General features: G+C 35.2%; 1 protein-coding gene across 1 annotated transcript; it reads right to left on the reverse strand.

Annotated features, from left to right (window-relative positions):
• Positions 1 to 701: 701 nt before the first annotated feature.
• si:dkey-37g12.1 (atrial natriuretic peptide receptor 1) lies at positions 702 to 14,480 on the reverse strand. The gene is made up of 27 exons (XM_059553296.1): positions 14,413 to 14,480; positions 13,978 to 14,172; positions 13,761 to 13,882; positions 13,319 to 13,408; positions 13,080 to 13,225; positions 12,645 to 12,766; positions 12,402 to 12,548; positions 12,152 to 12,306; positions 11,859 to 11,994; positions 11,606 to 11,697; positions 11,358 to 11,487; positions 10,482 to 10,560; positions 10,006 to 10,105; positions 9,651 to 9,743; positions 9,418 to 9,495; positions 9,219 to 9,323; positions 8,747 to 8,818; positions 8,496 to 8,658; positions 8,180 to 8,332; positions 7,885 to 8,059; positions 5,925 to 6,068; positions 3,654 to 3,777; positions 2,954 to 3,022; positions 2,690 to 2,864; positions 1,482 to 1,580; positions 1,272 to 1,363; positions 702 to 862 (listed from the first exon to the last, which is right to left on the reverse strand). The coding sequence occupies exons 2-27, from the start codon at positions 14,165 to 14,167 to the stop codon at positions 815 to 817; spliced, it is 3,099 nt and encodes a 1,032-aa protein (XP_059409279.1). The 5' UTR covers positions 14,168 to 14,172; positions 14,413 to 14,480; the 3' UTR covers positions 702 to 814.
• Between the last annotated feature and the right edge of the window lie 9,259 nt (positions 14,481 to 23,739).

The following is a 23,739-nucleotide window of genomic DNA, read 5'->3' on the forward strand; positions in this document are numbered from 1 at the left end:
TACAAGCATTCCTGAAAAATAATGTTTTTGAGAAAAGTTTTTAAAAACAGTTAAAGAATTATCATCCCATTGTCAATTGACACTGATTTGGAGCATACCTTGTAAAGGCCCTGTCACTCCCGGATCACAACCGTGTTTGGGGAACAACAAAGAGGCTGTGCTGAGGATATTGTAAATTACAAATTGGTGTATATGGTGTTAAAAGATACATGAAGACTCTTTGGTTTTGATATGCACTACTGTTTACACTACTTTTAAGTGTTATATATTTATTTAAATATATATTTAAAAAAATACTTTTATTCTGCAAGGATACATACATTTTTATAAAAAGAGACAGTAAAATCATGTTTTGAATTTTCTATTCACCAAAAAACCCTGAAAAAAAAAATCTTGCTTTTCACACAAATATCAAGCAGCACAAATTTGATAATAATAATGATTTGGTGTTCAAGAAACATTATTTCTAAATGATTATACTGAAGACTGGAGTAAATATATTAAAAAGGAAAACAGTTATATGTAATATATGTGTACATGTACAGTATGTATGCATGTATGTACATATATGTGTATGTGTGTGTGTGTGTGTGTGTGTGTGTGTGTAATAATATTTGTAATAATATTTTTGTTGTTGTTTTAATAAATATATAATATGAAATACACATTTCATAAATAAATTTAAAAAATCTTATCAACCCCAAACATTTGCTTCTTGAACTAAAATTTTGCAAACATGCAAAACAAAGTAGAAATATAGTGTAATATACTCTTTGAAAAAATTGTTAAAAAGTATTGAAAAAAGGGATCTGGTTTAGTAGTCCTCTCCCAAAAGCCAGTATGTCCTCACCCAGCCCTTTCCCTGAAATGGAAGAGAACAGTGAGGTGAGAGCACTTCCGAAGCTTTGAAAATGTTTTGTTAAGAGGACGCTGTTGAGCTCTATTTATAGGTCCTTACCAGCTGTGACTCATTTCCGAATAAATATTTCCACTCTTTCTGAAATTATGTTGCCATGTATACACAACTTTTTGGACATGAATGTTTACAGCCGTGATTGTAGTTATGATGTCATTTTATTACACTGTATGGTTTTGTAACACAATGGATGTGACTTGTTAGTGCTAGTCATTTTGAAGCACCAATCCTAAAATAAATATGTGTGAGAAGAATCAGCTGAGCGAATCGGACTGTTGTGATGTGGAAAGACAGGTGAGATGAAAGCAATATGATGCTTTCTGAGGTGAATGTCACAGTGGCAGAAACTCTGTACCTTTATGTGGATGTCACCTCGCAGTTCACAGCGGAAAGTCCTGAAAGTGTCAAGGAGAGACTTGGTGGAACTGCTCACATGGATCCTCAGTGCTAAGAGGGGAAAATAAAACGATATGATGTCAGATCAATCACGTGAGTTTTATTTAAAATGCTTCTCGGACATATCTTCCTAATCTGCTGTCAGCACATCCTTTATGAGTGATCTTACGTAATCCATATGTCTCCATCCTGGAGGCAGTGTTCACAGTGTCTCCAAATAAACAGTAGCGTGGCATTTTCAGACCCACAACCCCCGCGACACAAGGCCCTGTAACAAGCAAAATGATTTGTTTTTTTATGATTCTGTATTTTTCCACAACCTTTAGCAGTTTTAACAAACACATTTTAAATAGAGTTTTTCCTTCTCCACTACTCAGCCTATGTTTTGTGATAAAATGTATAATGATGTATTTTATTTGAATTTTTCTCATATGTGTCATAAGCCAAGATGGCAAGTTGAAATCACTCCAAGAATGCCTGAGCAGCATAAACACTCTTCTGATGCAGAAATGGACCAAATCAGAAAAAATATACTAATGCATCATTGGTTTTCTATTGAAAACACATCTGAAAAAGGCAAGAGAGAAAAGTAATGAAATGTACTGTATAAACCTTCTGTATAAACAACCAGTCATAATCAATTGTATTTATTAGAAGTAGTCCCCCAAAACTTTATAATGCACAATCTGTTTCTTACAGTAGGTTGTACATATTTTTATGCATACTGAAAAAAATATTTATTTTGCTATACTTTTATTTAGAATTTTTGACAGAGAGGATGATTAATTGTATTTTATTTTAATTTTGCTTTCTGTTTTGAATTTTTTTTAAAATGCAGAATATTTTTGTGGTGGCAAAGGTGGACTTTCAGCATCATTCCAGTATTCAGTGTCCCTTCAGAAATCATTCTAATATGCTAATTTGGTGCAAAAGAAACTTTTTTTGTGTGTGTTTTTTGTGGAATCCATGATTCATTTTCTTTGAAGAACTGAATGACCAAAAGAACAGCATTTAATTGAAATAAACATTTCATTACTATTGTTAGTGTCATTTTTGTGAATATTCAGGCTGGAAAATCAAGTGGAAACATGAGAGGTGTACCAGACACTCAAAGTTTAGAGGTAACTTGAATGTTTTACCATGCACAAAGCTTTGGTGGAGAATGAGAACATTTTTTAAATAAAATAAATTTGCCAACCTAGCTCTTGAACTACTGGTAAGGTTGGACACCCCTTGTATACTTGTTCATACTTTAGTATAAGAGCATTAAAAAAAATTTAATTACAACATTTGTTTTTGTGATTGATCAGGGTCAGTGCAAGCCAGTGAATATTCAAGAATAGCACAGCCAAAGAGCTGTCACCATCCAGTTATTACCTGAATGAACTCCAATGCGGACCCTCAGCTGCTGCTCTGGTATGTGTGGACTGTAGAAGCTCCTCATGCCCTGCACTACAGCTAATGACATACTTGCTATTTCTTTTACATGGTCGTCTCCATTTCTGGTAGGCAGGCCCGACACTACCATGTAGGAATCGCCAATGGTTTCTACCTGGATACAGCAAAGGACACATGAAGCAACATATTTCCTACAATGGATAAAATCATCTCGCATGATGATGAGGCATTCAAATTATGTACCTTATAAACATTGTGGTTGTCAATGATATTGTCGAAGTATGTGTACAGGTCATTCAGCACGTTCACTACCTACAGAACAGCAAAAAGGAAACAAGTGCAGTTTATAGCAGTCAGCTTAAGGATACAGATACAGAGATCAAAGTTTCTGTAAAGTGACAATAGTTTTCCACTGTGGTTCAGCTGTGGGCTTCAGTGTGGTCCATAAATAACATCATGCGAATGTATTATTTCCACTTTAAGGCTCAGACGGGCTAGTGAGCCAGCAGCTATGCTAACAGTAGCCTGATATCCGTGACAGAGTAGAGTTTTTGGCACTTGTGCCATGTCACCTAATAATGTCAGGAGCTCTTATGTGACATATGAAACCCATTCCAGAGCGTACAATGTGGATATTTGATCTTACAACAGACCATACACAAACAAACACACACCGGCACATACATAATTTAACAAGTGTAGGTATTTCAAAGTCTTAGACGATGGAGGATGGCAGCTCCTCAAACCTCCCCAAATAGCTCTGGACATATGTATTTTTTAAAATACGATCAAAATCTGAACACATTACCCCACATAGGACCTACATTCTTTAAAAAAAAACACAGCGAATTGTTTTTTTTTTTAAATGCCTGCAAGGCCTACTCGGAAAGTGCCGGGCAGAAACTCTCTGAGATGCTGTTTGAGTCTCTGCGTCTTTCATCACCTGCATTGGCGTGAGGGATGCTGACATGACTGTGAAGCCTTCAATGTCACTGAAATAGATGGTTACGCAGTCATAGGTTTCTGCTCTCACTGTCTTTCCCGCTATGAGCTGAGCGGCTACACATCTAAAAATACAAGAAAAAAGACAGGCACTTTTCAAAGGCAGGTTTCAAGTGGAGGGCTTGGTGATGATCAGTGGTCTCGTCACGTAGGCTTGTTAAGCCAGGTGCAAGCAAGTTTTTAGTAACTGAAGTGTTGTGCTCAAATTCACTGAACAGTCGTGCCACTTTTGCCTGCACTATATCAACAAGAAAACCTACATCATATTCACTACACCTCCAATGAATGAATGAAAGATGAAATCTTTCATTCATCTTCAAAACACAGATGAAGATCTGTTAAAATACAGTTTACTGTATTGATTTGCTCTATGTATGTGCTCTATGCCGATTTTTTAATGTTAATAAAAGCTTCTATCTGTATATCATAAAAAAGTTATTGTATATCTTCAAAAAACTTGGATTAAACAGCTTGATTTATATTGATTACATCTCTTTATGAAGTATTCAAAGTTCGATGTGGATAAGTGGAGGGAAGAAAATCAAATCTGTTTTTTAAGATGAACAAAAGTCATGTACAGTAGATTTAGATTTAGATTTAGAATTTAGATTTTAAATTTAGAGCAACATAAGGGTGAGTAACAGATTTTCATTTTTGGGTCAGCTAACCATTTTCAATGTGCTGAGACACTACAGCATCATATTTAAATTAAGTAATTCTCATTCTTTTTAGTGCAAACATACCTCTGTTATATATAAAGCAGGTGTTAATATAGGTTTTGTGTTAATATAATAAGATGGTAAACAATTTTATTAAACAAGATTCATCAAATGACAGTCAAGTGCATTTTAACCCAAGTTTATATCTCGCAGATTTGTACATTTTAATATAAAACCTTTGAACATGTTAACCATTAAAAGATAGTTCACCCAAAAATAAAAACTCTGCCATTAATTACTCACTTTCATGTTGTTCCAAACCCATAAGACCTTTGTTCATCTAGATATCAAGCTATTTTAATGAAATCCAAGCACTATCTGACCCTGCATAGACAGCAAAGCAACTACTACATTGGAGGCCCAGAAAGGTAGTAAGGACATCATTAAAATAGTGCAGAGAAGAAACTGTTGAATAAAGCCAATATTTTTGTTTTCTTTGCACACAAAAGTATTCTCGTAGCTTCATGACATTACAGTTGAACCAGTGATGTCACATGGACTATTTTAACAATATTACCTATTTTAACTTACTACATTCCTGGGCCTTGAACGTGGTAGTTCCATTGCTGTCTATGGGAGGGTCAGACACCTCTCAGGTTTCATCAAAAATATCTTAATTATTCTTAAAATGAATGGAGGTCATTCCACGGATTTGGAATGACATGAGAGTGAGTAATTAATGACAGAATAACATTTTTTGAGGGTGAAGTATCCCTTTAAGGCCAAGACACAACAAACCAACATAGCGGAAACAAAGCTGACAATGGTCAAAATGAGCTTCACTAAAGACCAAAGCCAACTGGAACATCTTGCACCTGTGTGAGAGGAAATAACTACATAACCATGGGAGGCAGTAGTCTGTATTCATCAAAGAGAAACACAAACTGGAAGAGCCAAAAGAGCATTCTGCATGTGTCCTATGGACTTTGCGTGCACGGTTTTGTTCAGTTGAACACCCAATCAGTGTAGGCTCTCTTACCAAGAGATGGTTCAACAAAAAAAAAAAAAAGTGACGTGACATTCAGCCAAGTATGGTGACCCACACTCAGAATTCATGCTCTGCATTTAACCCATCCAAAGTGCACACACACAGCAGTGAATACACACACACTGTGAACACACACCCAGAGCAGTGGGCAGCCATTTATGCTGCGGCGCCCAGGAAGCAGTTGGGGGTTCGTGATATTGCCAGCCTGAGATTCAAACCCACAACCCTAGGGTTAGGAGTCAAATTCTCTAACCATTAGGCCACGACTTCCCCAAGTGGAACAAGTGGAACATACTGCAAAAACTACACCAATAGATGCTCAAAGACAGCCTGACACTGGTCGATGGCAAACCTTCAGCTTGATGTGTCTATATGCATATTTACTTTGAAAATCAAAGAATGGAAAAAGGAAGAATAGTTTAAAAGGAAGAAATTAGTTCTAGGTAGCTTTGGATCAGCTTTTTTTTGTTGTTTTTTTTTGTTTTGTTATAATCTGAAATGTTACCGTGGCAACATCTGTGTGAGTAGTCCCTCTGCTCGCTTCTTCTCTTCCTGGAGTTCAGCGGTACGTTCACTGACTATCTCCTCCAGATTACACGCATACTGCTCCATACGGGACAGCAGGTTATCCAGAATGTTCTCAGAGCCTCTGTGCATACACACAAATGCTCAGCAAATATCATTCATTATTATTACTACTAACTAGATTTAGCACTATCACATTTAAGAAGCAGTAATTCTTTATTGTCCCTTCAAGGGCCATTTGCTGCAAAAGAAACATTCATCAGCACACAGTACACACAATACCATTTTTTTTTTTTATCTCCCCCTTCATCCTCCAAAGCCAGTATAAATGTTTAGCCTGATACGTTGTGACAGGGTTGTTCTCATGGGACTCTATGATCGCTGGGTTGTGTGTCACTGGTCCCCAGAGTGGCCATATCCTGTTTGTTTGTCTACCTGATTAAGCACTGTCATTTGTAAGTGTAATTAATGATCCTCTGTGTCCCTGCCCTGTTCTTCTTTATTACCTCAAAAGCACTCATTAGTCACAACTACCCTCATTTACAGCTGAAACAAGCACAAAGAGGAAGAACGTGCAACTGTAGCAGTGTCAAGACCGCATTAGATTGGGAAGGAGAGATAGCTGTACACTGCTGATGCCTCAGCAATGCTTGTCTAAAGTGCCTTTAATCAAACTTATCTCAATGTTAACACTGACTGCACTTGGGAATCTTACTCTGCAAGTGGGGAAGATCGTATCAGCAGAAAGTCTAATAAAAGTGCAGTTTGGAGAGGACAATAAAAGGTAGAGTGTTTGTGGTTCTGTTTGTTTTGGTCTGAGGTATTCAACTGCCAACTGCCAACATGTCATTGTTTTATAGTGTACTGTATATGATGTAAAATTAAAATGCAGATTATAAGGTTTATTAGCTGACTGAGATAAATAAATGAGTGAAGATGTTTGTTTTATGAAATAAACAATATTAAAACCTTTATAATATAATTGTAGTATTATTTTTATATGCTACTATAGTTTATTAATGTTTTAGATTTTTGAGGGTGCACTCTTGTCATAAATTAATCTATTACTTTTCCTACATAATGTTTAACAAAAAACATTGGTAAAATATATATTTTGGTTTTAGTGAGTACTTTAACTTTAAGGCATTCTATTTCAGTTAGTTACATATTATAAGATTTAAGTTTTTATATCTTAATTAAATTTAGCTTAGTTTGATTTATTGGAAATTATTTTTAATAGGTTTAATTGAAAAAATAAAAAATAAATAAAAACTGCCAGGCAACGATTAATCACAATTAATTGCATCCAAAATAAAGGTTTGTGTGTACATAACAGGCTATATGTGTGTGTACTGTGTATATTTATTATGTATATATAAAGACACACACACACACACACACACAGTATATAGTTAGAAAATATTTACATGTATTTACATGTATATATTTATATTCATATAATTCATATTATATACATATATTTAATATATACACATATTGTATATTTTTATCAAATATATAGATGCATGTGTGTTTATTTATATATAAATATACACAGTACACACAAATATATTATGTACAAAAAAATCTATTTTGGATGCGATTAATCACGATTAATCATTGCTCAGCACTAATAACAAACTGACATCCATAGATAAATACACACGAATACCAACATAAGTTCAGATATCTAATAAGGCTTGATTCAATCAGACCAATTTTCAAAGTATTTGTGAATCAGTCAACTGCACACTGTTAAAAGTTTATTGTTTCTTAGTGTAAACTAAATGTAGCAGGTTGACCCAAGCTTAAACTAACTAAAACCACCTAAACCAACTAAAAATAAGCCCTGATGAGGTGACCTATTCAGTCTAAAATGAAGTAAAAAAAAAATGTAAAGATGTAGACATATTATTGCACTGTCTTGCTTCATTACTGACCCATTAGGACAGAGTTTCTTGATGGCAGTCCTGAGAGAAGAGAAGTCTGGTCTCTCTGCAGGTTTCTCTCTCCAGCAGCTGACTATGATTCCCTCCAGTTCCTCTACACCCTCCGATGGGTCTATGTGAGGCCTCAATGGGCTACAGCCTCTCGCCCTGACCCTCTCCACAATCTCTGAAAAACAGAAAGGGAGAGAGTCAACAACAGTCCTGTAAAGTTATCCATCAGAAATGGTTTACCTTAAGTTATAAAAAGAAGCTTTATAGGGAGAGGGAGAGGAGAGTATTATCATACCTCTAGCACTGAAGTGACAGTTGGGAATGTAGAAAGGCCCTCTACGATATACTACCTCTTGAGCAATAATGGCAAAACTGTAGATGTCCCCTTTTTGAGTACCATTAGCTGAAATGGACTCTCTCAGCAGCTCTGGTGCCCTCCATAACAGAGCTTAAAATGAAAACATATTTTAAAATCTACACAAAATGATCTACATTTACATTTATGTGTGAAACATATGTGTGTGTTTATATATTGAGCTCTAAATTAATTATATATTTTTCATCCAAACAAAAATTAATTTCTTCTTCAAAGTTCTACATTTCCAGCTTACCGGTCCAGGGGTCAAATCCAGGGCTCTGCTCTGAGTCTGAACGCCTGACTGCATTAAGTCCAAAATCAGTGACCTTCAGGACAAAGCGGCTGTCCACGACACAGCTTGATGACGAGAGGCGACCGTGACAGTGCAAGGGACTGTGGTGCAAATAGTCCATTCCCTACATCAAAGTCAAAATTAATCCATCACTGTTTTATATTCTTCTGTCAGCGAAAACAGTTTAGACTATAAAACACAGACATTTTGACCTTTACAATGTCTAGCATGAGGGAATACTTGAAAGTCCAGTCCAGCTTGATAGACTCATTCTTCAAAATTTCCTGAGAATTTGGGGGACAAAAAACTTTAGTTACGATGACCATTCTTAAAATAATAATAAGATTTTCTTATAAGATTATAAGCACTTTTCTAGTTCACATAAATATTCAGTCATTATTTCACATTGTTGCAAAACTCTAAATCTACAATTTTAGTTCAATAATATACACAGCTCTTTCCATTAAAAGAGTCTATAATAACAGAATAAATTTAGCAATAAATGCAAAATGTTGCAATAAATTTCCTGTATAAGGATTACATTCATTGTCCTAATAGTTACATCTATTTGTTCCTAAATCCTTTAGTAAAAAGTCATTATTAAAAAAGCCATAAGAAAATTTTGAAGAAAAACATAGTTTGAAAATGCAGATGGAAAAGAAACAATTATCTGTGTAACAGCACCTCCAGGCTTCCTTTAGGGCAGTACTCTGTAAGAATGAAGGGCTGAGGGGTCTCCAGGGCCGCTCCAATAAATTTACAAAGGTTATAGTGGGTCGAATCTCTGCACTGAAGACACATAGGTACTGATTGAGGTACATAATATCACTAACATATTGTATAAAAATGTAATGCATTTGTCAATGTACACAAGCACATTTACATGTTTGAGTTCCGCCAACAGCTCACTGCTTAGATGAGTGCTTCTTAAATTCAGAAAGCAAACAGAACAAATTGTCCCCTGAAGGAGAGAGAGAGAAAAAGAATTTAATTAACTATGAATCGTTTTATTGGGCAACTAAATCATGCCCAGTTTTTGTAGCATAAATTGTCTTCTACATTATGTTGGAATGCAGTGACGTAAATGTGTAAACACTAAGATCACAAATATTTCACTTTGTAGACTGCAGTTCTGTGTGCTGATGGCTTGTCTTGCATGCTGCAAATTATAGACTCCAAAGAAGCCTGAATAGGTTTGGATCTGTGGGACTGAACAACAAAGAGGAGAATCTAGATATAATAGATTCATTCATAGTGCATGTAGCAAATCCATCCAAACAAACCACAATTAAAACAGTAATGATAAGGAGGTAGAATTGGTTATCTCTTTAGATGACAGTGTCTATTACATTGTTAATTATATAATTTCTGCCTCACAGTTGCTATTATGTTCTTGCATTACAAAATAAAGTAAATTGTGGGCCAGAATAATTACTTAATCATTTTAAAATGCATTAAATCCTCTTAAAACCTTTGCTGGCAAGGTTGAGGAGTGATGCGGCATCATTATGACATCATCAGCATTGACTGTCCACAGCATCTTGGAAGCGTCTTCCTGGAGTTTGAACTTCCTGGTAATAAATATCAGTTTAATCTGAAGACTGTAGAACATCTAAGACCGTATTTCTACAAAGCCAATGAAATACTGAGAAAACTGAAGAACAGCAGTGGAGCTGATTGAATAAGGCTTGCATTTTTGGGCATCAGCTCTAACATTTCAGCTGAATTTAGTCTGGCATTCATGAACTATAAAATCAACAGAATGTTTCAACATAATTGCAGTATAACGTGCAAATCTTACATCCAAAATAAATGAAAATGGTGTAACTAGCTCAAACAAAACTCTTGGGAGGTAAAAAAAAAGTATAGGCATTGCACTTATGCAAAAGACCACATTTTCATTGTTAATGTTTAAGAGCTGTTAAAAATACACACTTGAAATATTACCTGTATAAAACACAGACTACAAGGGTCCCTGCGGCCACCAAGCCAACAATAATCCCCAAAGCAATCAAGAATTTTCTCTCTGTAAATAAAACACACACATTTGCGATCTGCTGGGTGATTAGCACTCACTTGGTGTCAAAATGCAACTATGTCCATTTATAGAATTATGATACAGCGAAACTGGAAGCCACCAAGGGTAATTCTGTAGGAATGCAATATGAAACAGTCACATCCAGTCACCTTTAATAAAAGTATTATATCGGGTTGCATAAGTCTGTCCAGACTTTTATTACTTCGACCTGTTAGCTTGAGGGATATTCAGTCAGTGAATAGCTGAGAAATCTATATTGCCACTGAGTTGGACATTTGGTTCTTGCAGGCACTAGTACATTATTCAAGATTTTTCTTTTCCCCTATTTTTTAATTCAAAGATAGGGTATGGGGCAATGCCAAAAAAAGATGAAAATGAAGGGGTGAGAAACCAAGGGCTGAGTTGTTCTGTGTGGATGAACTAATGTATGGAGCAAAGTTGAGTATCTGGTGCCCCCTACTGGAAACAAAGTTACTGTACTATGGCCTTTAACTGGCCCCTTGAAAGAGCTGATAAGCAGAAGTGCATGAACATGCTTCCAATCCTCATATCATGCTCCTGTGTGTTATTAGCACACCTTTAAAATTAATGAATGATGGGCAGTAAAATGCATTCAACCTAGAGGCAATGAAAGTCCAAATACCAACCCATCATTGAAAACTGTGCCTCTGCCACGGACTTGACATTTCACAAGTGTCACGAAATGTGCAAGGTGTTATGTAATATAATTTTGCAGAATTGTTGCCACAGTCATGTTTTTCTGATGAGCCCGGGTTGCCCAATACCTAGATTGATGCAGAGTTCTCCTTGAAAGCCACAGTCTGGAGAGTCTTTGGGAGGAGTTGTCCGTCCTCCAGGCCACTTGATTTGAACCCCTTGTACTGCCTTATAAGTCCCAAAATAGTGTGCAATGACCTGTGTGGAGAACCCTAGAGTATGACTCATTTGACAAATCTAATTCAGAATAGCAGAGCAGTTTTCAGATGGCTTGCACTGGTTCGGTCTAAATAATAAGCATGTGTTAGTTGCTCACCTGACACTGGTTATTACCACCTTGAAATTGTTTCATCATGTAATTTAACTCACGGTCTCCACTCGCATCAATAGTTACATCTCCTTGAATACCTATTTAACAAAAAGTCTAAAATCATTTAACAAGAAAACAAACCAAAAGCAGAAATATGCTCCTTTTAACTCATATTATATTAAATAATACAGCATTGCATGGGCACATGTAATCTTAAATCCATTTGCTAATCACTGGATATATTTTAAGCTCTTCCAACCTGTAATGGTTCTGTTCCACATTCGTCGAGTGATGGCTAAGCCGTCATATGGGTTTTCTTTTTCTGCCAAAGTTTTGTTTAATGTCTGGGCATACAGCCAGACACTATCATGGGCTATGGCTGCTAGGAATGACACCTGTGGAAATAAAACAGTTGAACTCAAAAGAAATAACCTAAAAGTTGTGCCATCACATGGCTTTCCATCCATTCAACCACATGCCCTCACACCAAAATTCAGATGTGGTATCATTGACAATAAACTATAATTGTAGATGTGCATAATAAAAGCAAACCTTTTCATTAGGAGCATATGTATAGCCAAAGTCTATTTTGGACCTTCTGATGACATTCTCTGAGAAGGCCTGATACCGTTTATCACTGGGTTTATACAGGGACAGGAAAAACAGAGCCTGATAAGCTTGCTTGACTACTGAGTCATATCCATCACCTGAGAAAGAAGAAAATTTGTATTATAAATAGAAAATTACATCATGTCTCATTTTATGAGCAGAGTCATTGATTTTGTGGTTATGTAATACACACCTTGTTTCCAGTCAAAACTGCCAAATAGCACCTTTTGCTTGTATGGCTCGAAACAAAAGAAAACGAAATCTCCGTTGGTGAGGCCTTTCTTGTGAGCTTCAATTAGCAAACTGCGGACCACCTTGCCATGTGCTGATATCACAATAACTGTATAGGCAAAAGGACACAGACAATAGCTTCATTGTTTAGTTCCTCACAAATTTTGTGAGAACAAATTTGCATCAGACGGGATTTTTTTCTTACTGCGAGAGACTTGTGCCACCTCAGTTAAGACCCAGGACCAGGTCGACAAGGACCCTTGAGAAAGAGAGCCATGAATTTCTTGATACTTGGCCACTGTGATGTTATTGTGCTCCGCTTGATACCTTTCGAAAAAAGTTCTAAGATGAACTTCTTGACTTCATAATAGCAACTATATTTCACATCTAAAAAACTGTACATTTATATGCAAACTGTAAATAAACCAGTACAGTTTCCTTTCTACTTGGTGCAATATTTTTTTTTGTACTAAATATATAATTATATATACTTTTATACTATATACTAATATATACTTACATACTTAAAAATCACTTTTAACATTAAAATTACTATTTATTTATTTACGTACATGCCATTTATAATAAATGTCGATTAACATAGATTTTCCACCTCTCAGTTTCGAGGTATATTACATACCTGATCCCCTCGGCGGGAATAGCCCAGAACTGTTTAATGTCATAGACAATACTGATGCGCTGCCAGCCAAACTGCTTACAGATTTCCACAAAGAAAGCCCCTAGTTTAGTGAAAGGTCCAAACACTCTTGTTAAGGTCGGATAGGCCTGAATGCCAAGGGGTTAAGAGAAAAAGACATTTAGCAACTGAAAAGCAAAGTGCATTTTAAGATATAAGTGAAACAAAACATTAAAACAAACCTTCTTATCTAGAAACTGTTGATCAGCACATACGGGACTGATGACAGCAATGTTCCAATAAGCTGCTAGTTTAGCAGTCACTGCACAGACCTTAAATAAGAATTAGCAACAGATGATAACGCTCCATTTCCTACTCAATGAACATTTGATAGTCCTTCGTCTTGTAATGATGATATCTTGTGACAAATGAGATTATAACGACTTTTGTAATTACTTTTTGATAGCCCTTCATGCATTAAAAGTCAATTTTAAGCTTTAATTGGAACTGTGTGCTTGTAGAAAACTGATACCTTAATTTGGAAGTCTATTGTCTGAGTAATGATATAATGAGTGATTGTTATCTTTGACCCGTTCCGTTTAAAACTACGTTACGCTGTAATTTTAATATTTATTTGTTTTGAGCTTCAGTTGTCTTGGAAATGAAGCTAATACAACCACATACATTTGAGCAAGAAGGTCCGATGAAAGCGCTGTATTTGTGTTTATGGTAAAGTGCCACAATTTTCCCAGGGCCACGCAGATCATTGCATTCATCATCCACATAATGGTAATCCAGATGATGACCTGCCATGAATAATTCAACAACATATTACATTAAGGATGATATATAAATATATCGTGCATATTCCTTTTGTACTTGGTACAAATAGCTCACTGACCTCGCAGAAGGTCCGGACTGCTGTTTACAGAACTGATAGCGATAAGAGCTCCAGCCCCAATCCGACCAATACTGAAAGGAATGGAGGTGTTGGGCATGGAGATCAACAAGGTGAATCTATCACCCAGACTGAGAGGAACCAGGGTCATCAAAAAGAGCAGTGAGCCAGGAAGTCTCTCGAAGTGCTTCATTACCTCTAAATGGCATATTAGTACAAATTTGTATTCATATTTTACAATACACGCACACAAAAAAAATAAAATAAATAAATAAATAATATATATATATATATATATATACTGTATATATTATTGACCACGTAATCAAACTGTGTATAAATATATGTGTTTGAAAAGCTTCTAATTGTAGCATAGATAAATCTCATGTGCTATGCAGACTAATTAAGCCTGTAAAATTATTAAATTAAATTACTTACCACTTGTTCCAAAATAATAATTCCCACTTCAACACAGAGTTTGAACAAAATAAGTCAAAAACAGATTTAAACTAAAATGTAGCGCGGATGGGCAAAATATCCAGTGGCAGACTGTGGCCATATGGTTTTGCTCTGAATCCAGCCATCCACGACAGTGATCTCCCCAGAGTGACTGTAAATCAAGGGTCTCACATTAATACTGCTCTGTATCTCAAGCTCTGGTGTTCCTCTGACATTTGTTTATAGCTAAACAAACATATGAGTAAACACTGGTCTACAGATGTAGTTGGGAATTCTCATGTCCATGAGGTCTGAAAAATCATGTTCGTCTGTCAATGCTTTGAGTGATACTGTAGCATATGGTTCCGTTTACATGCATAAGGGCTCTTTTCAAAAGTGCTTGTAAGAATAAACAAGGATTTGTACATATTAAATGATGACATGAATGTAAGCTTCTGAAATAAACTGGTATTTTCTCATGTTTGCCAACGTTCTGTGTTTCAATGAAGAAAAGAAAGAAAGACTGTAATTAAGGATCATAGAACGAGAATCAGCTAGGTCAGGAACAAGAGGTCAAAAGGCTAAATTATAAATAAGATTGTGTCATCCCCTCGCACACGGGCACTGGAGGCTTCTTATATCGTGGGAATGCCCTCTAGTATGTCTGTCAGTTTCACAGGTCAGAAACATTTGAAACCTTTCTCAGTGAAAAAAAGTTGAACACCATGAGAGAAAGATAAATGTTGTGGTCATTTTCTACCAAAATATGTCTTCCAACAAAATCTGTATTGGGGTTAGTTTGTATCACTGCACGAATACACAGGGTAATAAAAATAGCACAGGAATAGTGGAGAGAGTTTTTTATAGTTAAATAAATTTACATTTGAAGAAAAAATATAAACTATATACAACATTAAACATCCATTTTAAAAATATAAATATATATGCGCCCAATATATAATATGATAAATAGTTCAATAGTACTTTAAAAGCAAAAATCTTTTTAAACAGTTTTTTTATCATTCCTTAAAACTTATCTTAATATTATTTACTTTATATTAATCTAACTTGCATTTGTGTGCAATATTTTAATAGATTAGAAACATCAAATAAATATATTATATTTATTTATGTAATCATTTGTTTAAACTTTAGTTACTGTTCACAAATAGTGATTCCAGAGTTACCTCTCGTGGCGAGAAATAGTGTCATGTTCATTTTACATGTTTGACAGAGTCTGTTTGATGTTATACAAGTAGGCCTAAGAGTGACGAATACATTTGCATTACAAGCATTAACTTTACAGATTACCGCCTTTTATCACGTGATGAGCAAAGACAAATTTAAGTCTTAATGTAGTAAAAACAGTTGAGACCGTCAACGACCCTCTCATCTAACTAAAAGATGGTAAGCAGCAATCTACTTTTTAAATATCATTTAAACCTGTACGTGCGCAGTGTATATTGGTTATTGTATTCATGCCTCAGGGTTTTACAAATATAGGAGATAGGAAGGGGATGCATTGAAAAGTTAGGAAAACCCTTCTTGGAGATGTCGATAAGAATGGAACAAGGGCTGAAACGATTCCTCGAGTAACTCAATTCCAAAATCCTCTGCCTCGAAGCCTCTTTTAATTTATTTTAAAGCTCACGTCAAGTTCTTTCGCAATGATTTTTTAATGTGACACAACACGTTTATGTCACCCACAAAGCGGAAGGAGACGGAAGGGGTCAGCAGTATTTTTATTTGAGGGGGTGGGCTGCAAAATGGAAGGGAGCGATGGCAATGACAATGGCCATGAGCAAAGAGAAACAAATCTCCAAGGTTTGGAATCATTTCATAATGAAACGGAAAGGGAACGTCGTGGCGTGTGTCCATTGCAAGATAGAGCTGGCATTCCACAACTACGGCCATATGATTTCCGCGATACAGAAGTCTCGGACGGAATCGCGGAATCCAGTCATAAAAACGGTATTTACAGTTTAACGCGGAATGGCAAGGAATTTGCCAAATTTTGAATGAATTAATGAAAAATAGGTCATTGCACTTACATCAGATCACGGTATGGACTAATATCTGTAAATATTAAGCCAGAAAAGTCTATTTTAATATGAATCCTGCATGTTCTGCGTGTCTTTGTTAATGAATGGCGCAGAAGAACGGCTTCATTCATTACACACATTTCATTTCTTTCATTTCAGTGTCTGTCATCTCACTAAATAAGGATGTGAACACATGAACAACATCTCCAGAACTGCACTGAGAGTCACTTCAAGAGCATTTGACCGTTTGATTTGAGAAAAACTAGCGTCATACAGAACTGTAAAGGTATTCCCGTCAACCTGTCAAAATAAAAGTCTGGTTTAATTTAAAGACAATTGTTTGCCAGAAATGTTCAGCAGAATGTACATAGCCTACTCCTACTACTACAAAAAAAAAAAAAAATTCGAACATTATTATTATTTAATATTATTATTTAATCACACAACATTTCTTCCATGTTTTATTTTTAATGGTAAATCCCCTTTGTTTACCAAAAAAATTAAGTTTGCCTAATTTTCAATAAATAAAAGATAAATTAAATTAATGTTTTAGGCCTTCATTTGATAACCAGAGAAATGCAAATACACAACTGAATTTCCGAGGGGGAAAAACATTTCATAAGGCTATTTTAAGAAAAAAAATCTAATAAATTAAGTTGTTTTTATGCATTTAAATAATTATACATGCTAAAACACAGAATAAGGTAACAATAAACACATATGGTGAATAAAAAATAAAACATTTCATAGATCCCTGAAAATGTTTAAGTTTTATGTTTTTAATTAATTAGACATGCTTTTTGATTAATACAACTTAATTTAACCATGAAAAAGGAGTGGAGAAAAATGTAAACAGAAAAAAAAATGGAATCCAGAAAAATTAAAACAAAAAATGGAATTTGGAAAAAACTGAAATGGAATTTGGAAAAAATTAAATGGATTTCATAGGGCCTTACACAACAGCACATCGTCCATGCTGCAGCATCTCAACAGAAAACACCCACTACTCAGAGACCGTGGACCATCACCCGGGACAAGGTAAATTTCATGTAGCATTAACTCAATGTGATTGCTAGTCGAGATGCTGTTAAATAAAGTATGTTAACTATGTAAGGGACAACCTACGACGGGCAGTACAATTATGTGAAAATATACCGCACGCCGATACCGAAGGGCCATTACACTACCAGATTGTTTAAAAGCTTAGTTTATACCACGGCTACCAAAGGAGTTCATTTACTGACCAAAAAAGTTGTGAATGGCTTTTACGATTAAATATACTAGATACTTTCTTTATAATGTGAAAGAATGTGAAAACATGTATGTTGGTTATATAATTTTCAGTTTTTAAATAACGTTATACATTTAAATTTATTTTACACACTCAAAACATTAGCCCATGATTGTATATCGAACATTGCATCTTGCAAGTTATCGCATATCACATTTTTCTTCAATATCATGCAGCCATAATACAAACTATTCTATTATTCACAACTTTTTTGATACTTTCTTTATCCCATGCTTCTGAATACTCAGTTGATACTTTTGTTTGAATACTGAATGTTGAATACATGTTATAATCATGTCCCTAAGCCTAATGTGCTTCAATTTGAGTCTTTGTTCATTTTAGTTTGATTGCCATGAATAGGATTTATAAATGCACAGCCATTAACTTACTGTATGATAATGATATTTTAGCTTAGTAATAAATATCAATAATTATTATTTCACGTCTTTTTCAGTAAGTCATCACAGCTTTGTATGGATATGTGCGGACAGCTACTTCATATTCCACTGAGCAAGCAGCTGAGTTTTCAGAGAGCATTTTAAACATGATTCTCTTGTTCCAAGTTCCTGTCCATGTGTTTTTACCTCCTAAATGCTACAAAAATGCTACCCTAAACGAATGGCACTTAAATGCACTTAATTTACTGTCAACTTTGTCATTGTTCACAGTACAAGTACAGACAGAGAAACAATGGGTAATAATTAAATGTTTATTTTTGATGTATGCATTGCATTCTACGTATTTAAAAATATATACATATAAAAAAAATGAAACTTAGTCGTTCATTTTAAGAGACCCAATAGTCTTATTTTCTCTTGCATATTTAATATTGCACTTTAATTAAGCAAAAACACATTTTATCTGATTACTCAATTAATCGATGGAATTTTCGGTAGAATACTCGATTACTAAAATATTCGATAGCTACTGCCCTAGATGGAACACATGTTAACTAGCAAATAATTAAACAAGCCACGCCTAGTGATTTTCTTCCTGGCCAGAAGATGGCAGTCAATACATAAAGCTCAGAATCACTGGTTGCATTACAGAACGCCATAACCAAAAGTCCAGAATTGTGTCCGAAACAGCTCCTTATCCACTATATAGTGCACTATATCGGGTGTCAGCCATTTTGTAGTGCTGTCCGAATTCTGAGTCAACGGCTTAATTCCCTACATTTGTCCGATACTTTTTTTACCCACAATTCAATTTGATTTCGAGTGTACGTACAACCGATGTACACTCGCTGAAGCAATATTTCCCACAATCCGGCGAGCAGAAGCGAGATTAGGTTTTGAATAAGAGATGCCGTTTACATCTTTATTATTTCTGTTTTAACGTTTTTTCATACATTATTTATATTAAAATATGTTATGTAGGCAATAACTCAGTTTAATATTTTACTAATGTACTGAGGTGGCATCGTTGTTAACTTACAAAAATGATAATGTGGTGGATAATTTAAAAATGTTCGTTAATCGCGTATTCATTCTGATGTAAAATTACCGGTGGCCTGAGGACGCTCTACAACCATCGTATCTGAGCTCAAAACGCTGCTTGATCGAGTGACACTAAAAATAATAAATACATATCATTATGAACATGTGTTAATGTGTTTATTTTATTTTTGTCACGCACAGTGTATACGTCACCGTCTGAATCCGTTAACTTATTTGTTCACTCCTTTCTGATATAGTGAACTCAACTGTCATACACTATATAGGGATTAGTGAATGAGTGAGCGAGTGAGCGATTTCGAACACAGCTCAGGACTCATATGGAACTCAAATAGCAGACAGGAGACTGAAATTACTTATAAGAATAAACCATTTAAAAAAATATATTGCCAAAAAACCATTTCTACTAACTAGCTAATAATAATTGTATTTTGGCTCTGGAGGCTCTGGATTGACACACATTTAATGTAACATGAAACCAAGATAGTTATTGCAAATTAGTATGTTAGTGATTTATGTAAAATGGGCTAATTAAATCCTGTGAAGCTGAAAATTTTTCACTCTTAACCCTTGACAGCATGGCTCACAATTGAAAGCGTATAAAAGTTCAGAATAGAATTGAACCACAAATCATCACAATGCTCCTGACCACTAGAGGTGGTTGGGCCATCATTGCCCCAGATCTTATCAGGAAATCGTATTAAGCAGAAACAAACGTCATTAAAATACTCAGTCTGAACATTATACAATCCACCATCCTAATGTGAAAGTGTATTAACTTAAATTTACAACATAAATTAATTTGACCCACTTCATTATAATACTGCCACCAAGTGAATTGTAGTGTAATTTTTTTCATATTTTCAATAAAAAAAATTTATATTTTCAAATCTACATCTATAGCATTTGAAATGTCAGCACGGTCCGTGTACCTTCGTATAATTCGTTTTTAAATTTAATATTGAAATCTGAAAAATGAAAAAAAAAAAAAAATGCACATTTTTCTTTTTTTCCATTTGTCCAAACAAAACGAAAAATCAAGACTTCGGCTTCATTTTTTCGTTTTTACGTTCAGGGACAGAAAACGAATAAACAACTTGAATATTCGATCCCTACATGTGGGCGGTAATGAAATGCCCCCCTCCGCTGATTGGTCAACCAAACATTACAACATAATAATAGTCCTAAAAACATAATAAGAGTCCTACGGATTCTTAAAGGGATACTCCACCGTGTTTTCATATTAAACTATGTTTTTCCCTTACCTAAGACGAGTTGATACATACCTCTCTCGTCTCAGTGCGTGCACTCAATCGCTTTGGCGCGCGGTGACACTTTGATATGGAAGCATATGGGTAGCATTATTCAATTTGGGATGTAATATTCAAAATGACAATGCAATATGTAAAATGACAATGCATTTCTGTATTTACATTTACATTTTCCAATACATTTGTGCAACGTTTGGTGCAAAATGAAAATGAAAATAAATTACATAATTTTCATTTGTCATTTCATACACCAGTTTTAATATGTAAAATGAATACTAATTGTAATGCTTTATAAGTTGCAAAATTAAAATGAAAATGTATTACAGAAATGATAAGATATGTATAACATGTTCAAGCAAAAACTGTGGCAAAATTATAATTTAAATGCTATTTTTCTTAAATGCATTAACACTCACAGTCAAGACACTTACGATTGCATTTTCATTCAGTGTCCCGCAATGAATGTAGAAAAATTCAATGTGCACATTGAAAATGCATTCCGAGCCGATCACGTGGCCGCCCCCTCCCGCCATGTCAATCACTGCGGGAACAAGGCGGGGCTTGCAGAAGGTCACAGACTCAAATCTCAAGAAGAGGATTCAAGTGAGAGAACATGGACAAGACAGTTGACCCGTGTACGCTTTGATCATTTCGGTTTATGGCTTCAATATTTCATTCGCACTTGTGGGCGGAGCTGAAATGCTGCTTTCATCTGATTGGTCGAATCGCTCCAGCTTCAGCTCGGTCTTTTCATTCTTTCAGGCAGAATAAGAGTCAGTGCGAGTGAAGCACTGTAATGTCTGAAACCACCGCCCACTGTTAATTAGCATAATATTTGAATCAGATGTAGCTGGGCACATAATTCGTGCTGCTGAGACCTGCAAATTATTTCTAGGTTGTTGTATTGTATGAATATTGTCCCACTGATAAATACAGTGCAAATAGTTTTCTCTCTTTGGATAAAAGTGAAGTGGAAATAAAAATCAATAATAGACTGAACAGTTCCATGTCTGTAACATTTACCACTCTCATATTTTAAGTCATAAGGCACTAGGTATGTGTGTGTGACATTAAAAAATTATTGTAAAAATTAATATAGTTACATTTCTAAATAAAAATAGTAAAATTAGCTCTATGCTGCTCAGTGCTCCTGTAGCCTACCCCAGAGTGCCCTCTCGCGGCTGTCGACGGTAATGTTTTTCTTGGTTCTGAATAAATGCGACTTAATAGTCCAGTGCGACTTATATATGTTTTTTTCCTCGTCATGACGTATTTTTGGACTGATGCAACTTATACCGAAAAATACGGGTAACATTATTATTTATTATGAGAGTAATTGACACAGACTACAACTTTAATGTTTCACCAAATTCAGCTCAGATCTTCAGACTCGTCTGACTCGTGTTGCTGTATAACTGGCCAGACTTACCTTCCCAAGAAATCCTATTTTATTTTATTTCATAAATTTAACTATATTTATTTCCACTTCACTGTTATCCAAGGAGACAGAACTATTTGCACTGTTTTTATCAGTGGGACAATATTAATACAATACTATAACCTAGAAATAATTTAATTTAACTGGCCAGACTTACCTTTCCAAGAAATCCTATTTTATTTTATTTCATAAATTTAACTATATTTATTTCCACTTCACTGTTATCCAAGGACACAAAACTATTTGCACTGTTTTTATCAGTGGGACAATATTTATACAATACAGTATGCAACCTAGAAATAATTTAACAGCAGCACGAATTATGTGTCCAGCTACATCTGATTCAAATATTATGTTAATTAACAGTGAGCGGTGGTTTTATACATTACAGTGCTTCACTCGCGCTGACTCTTATTCTGCCTGAAAGAATGAAAAGACTGAGCTGAAGCTGGAGCGATTCGACCAATCAGATGAAAGCATTGTTTCAGCTCCGCCCACAAGTGCGAATGAAATATTGAAGCCATAAACCAAAATGATCAAAACGTACACGGGTCAACTGTCTTGTCCATGTTCTCTCACTTAAATCCTCTTCTTGAGATTTGAGTCTGTGACCTTCTGCAAGCCCCGCCTTGTTCACGCAGTGATTGACATGCTGGGAGGGGGCGGACACGTGATCGGCTCAGAATGCATTTTCAATGTGCACATTGAATTTTGCTACATTCATTGCGGGACACTGAATGAAAATGCAATCGTAAGTGTCTTGACTGTGAGTGTTAATGCATTTAAGAAAAATAGCATTTAAATTATAATTTTGCCACAGTTTTTGCTTGAACATGTTAGACATATCGAATCATTTCTGTAATACATTTTCATTTAAATTTTGCAACTTATAAAGCGCTAAAATTAGTATTCATTTTACATATTAAAACTGGTGTATGAAATGGCAAATGAAAATTATGTAATTTAATTTTCATTTTCATTTTGCACCAAACGTTGTACAAATGTATTGGAAAATGTAAATGTAAATACAGAAATGCATTGTCATTTTCCATATTGCATCGTCATTTTCCATATTACATTCCAAATTGAATAATTCTACCCATATGCTTCCATACTTTGAAAGCACTTAGCTGAGCCCTAGGCATTTTCTGCCAAATTTAAATAAATAAATGAAATGATTAAAATTAAAATTAAAACCAGATTAACGATTTCATTACAGAAAACTGTACGCAAAATATGTGACAAAATTGAGAATGAAATTAAATGATTTCATTTTCACGGTGACATACCTGTCAAATTGAAAAATAAAATGCAATTGCTGATTTCACATTTCATTTTCAATACAGTCTTGAGGCAAGACTGCCAATATTAAAATGAAAAGCCAAACGTGAAAAAGAAACTACACATGCAGTTTTAACAAAGCTCTTTATTAACGCTCATGCAATAATAGTGACACAATTCAAATTTAAATGTAAATTTTACTTGTCATTTTAATTCCTCTTTTATTTCACTGTTTTCATTTTCGTTTTCATTTTCAAAGACAACCTGCATGCAAATTATTTGTTAATGAGTGGGTGTGGCTCAATTACGTTGTTACGTGGAGGAGCTATAATGGCGGTTATGGCCAGTATAGCAGCAGAATTAAACCAGCTAGCAAACATTTCGGATGATAATGACTTAATTTTGCTATGAGTTGAATCTATCTTGGATACACTTGGACATTTTGCAGCCGTCACAAACTCAGCAGACAGCAGATTTTCCGGGGAGTCTCGTGGAGGCTCAGGCCGAGGAACTGCAGTGGGTCGAGGGTTTGACGCATGCTGGTCAG

Source organism: Carassius carassius, chromosome 7, assembly GCF_963082965.1.
Source record: "Carassius carassius chromosome 7, fCarCar2.1, whole genome shotgun sequence".
NCBI lineage: Eukaryota > Metazoa > Chordata > Actinopteri > Cypriniformes > Cyprinidae > Carassius > Carassius carassius.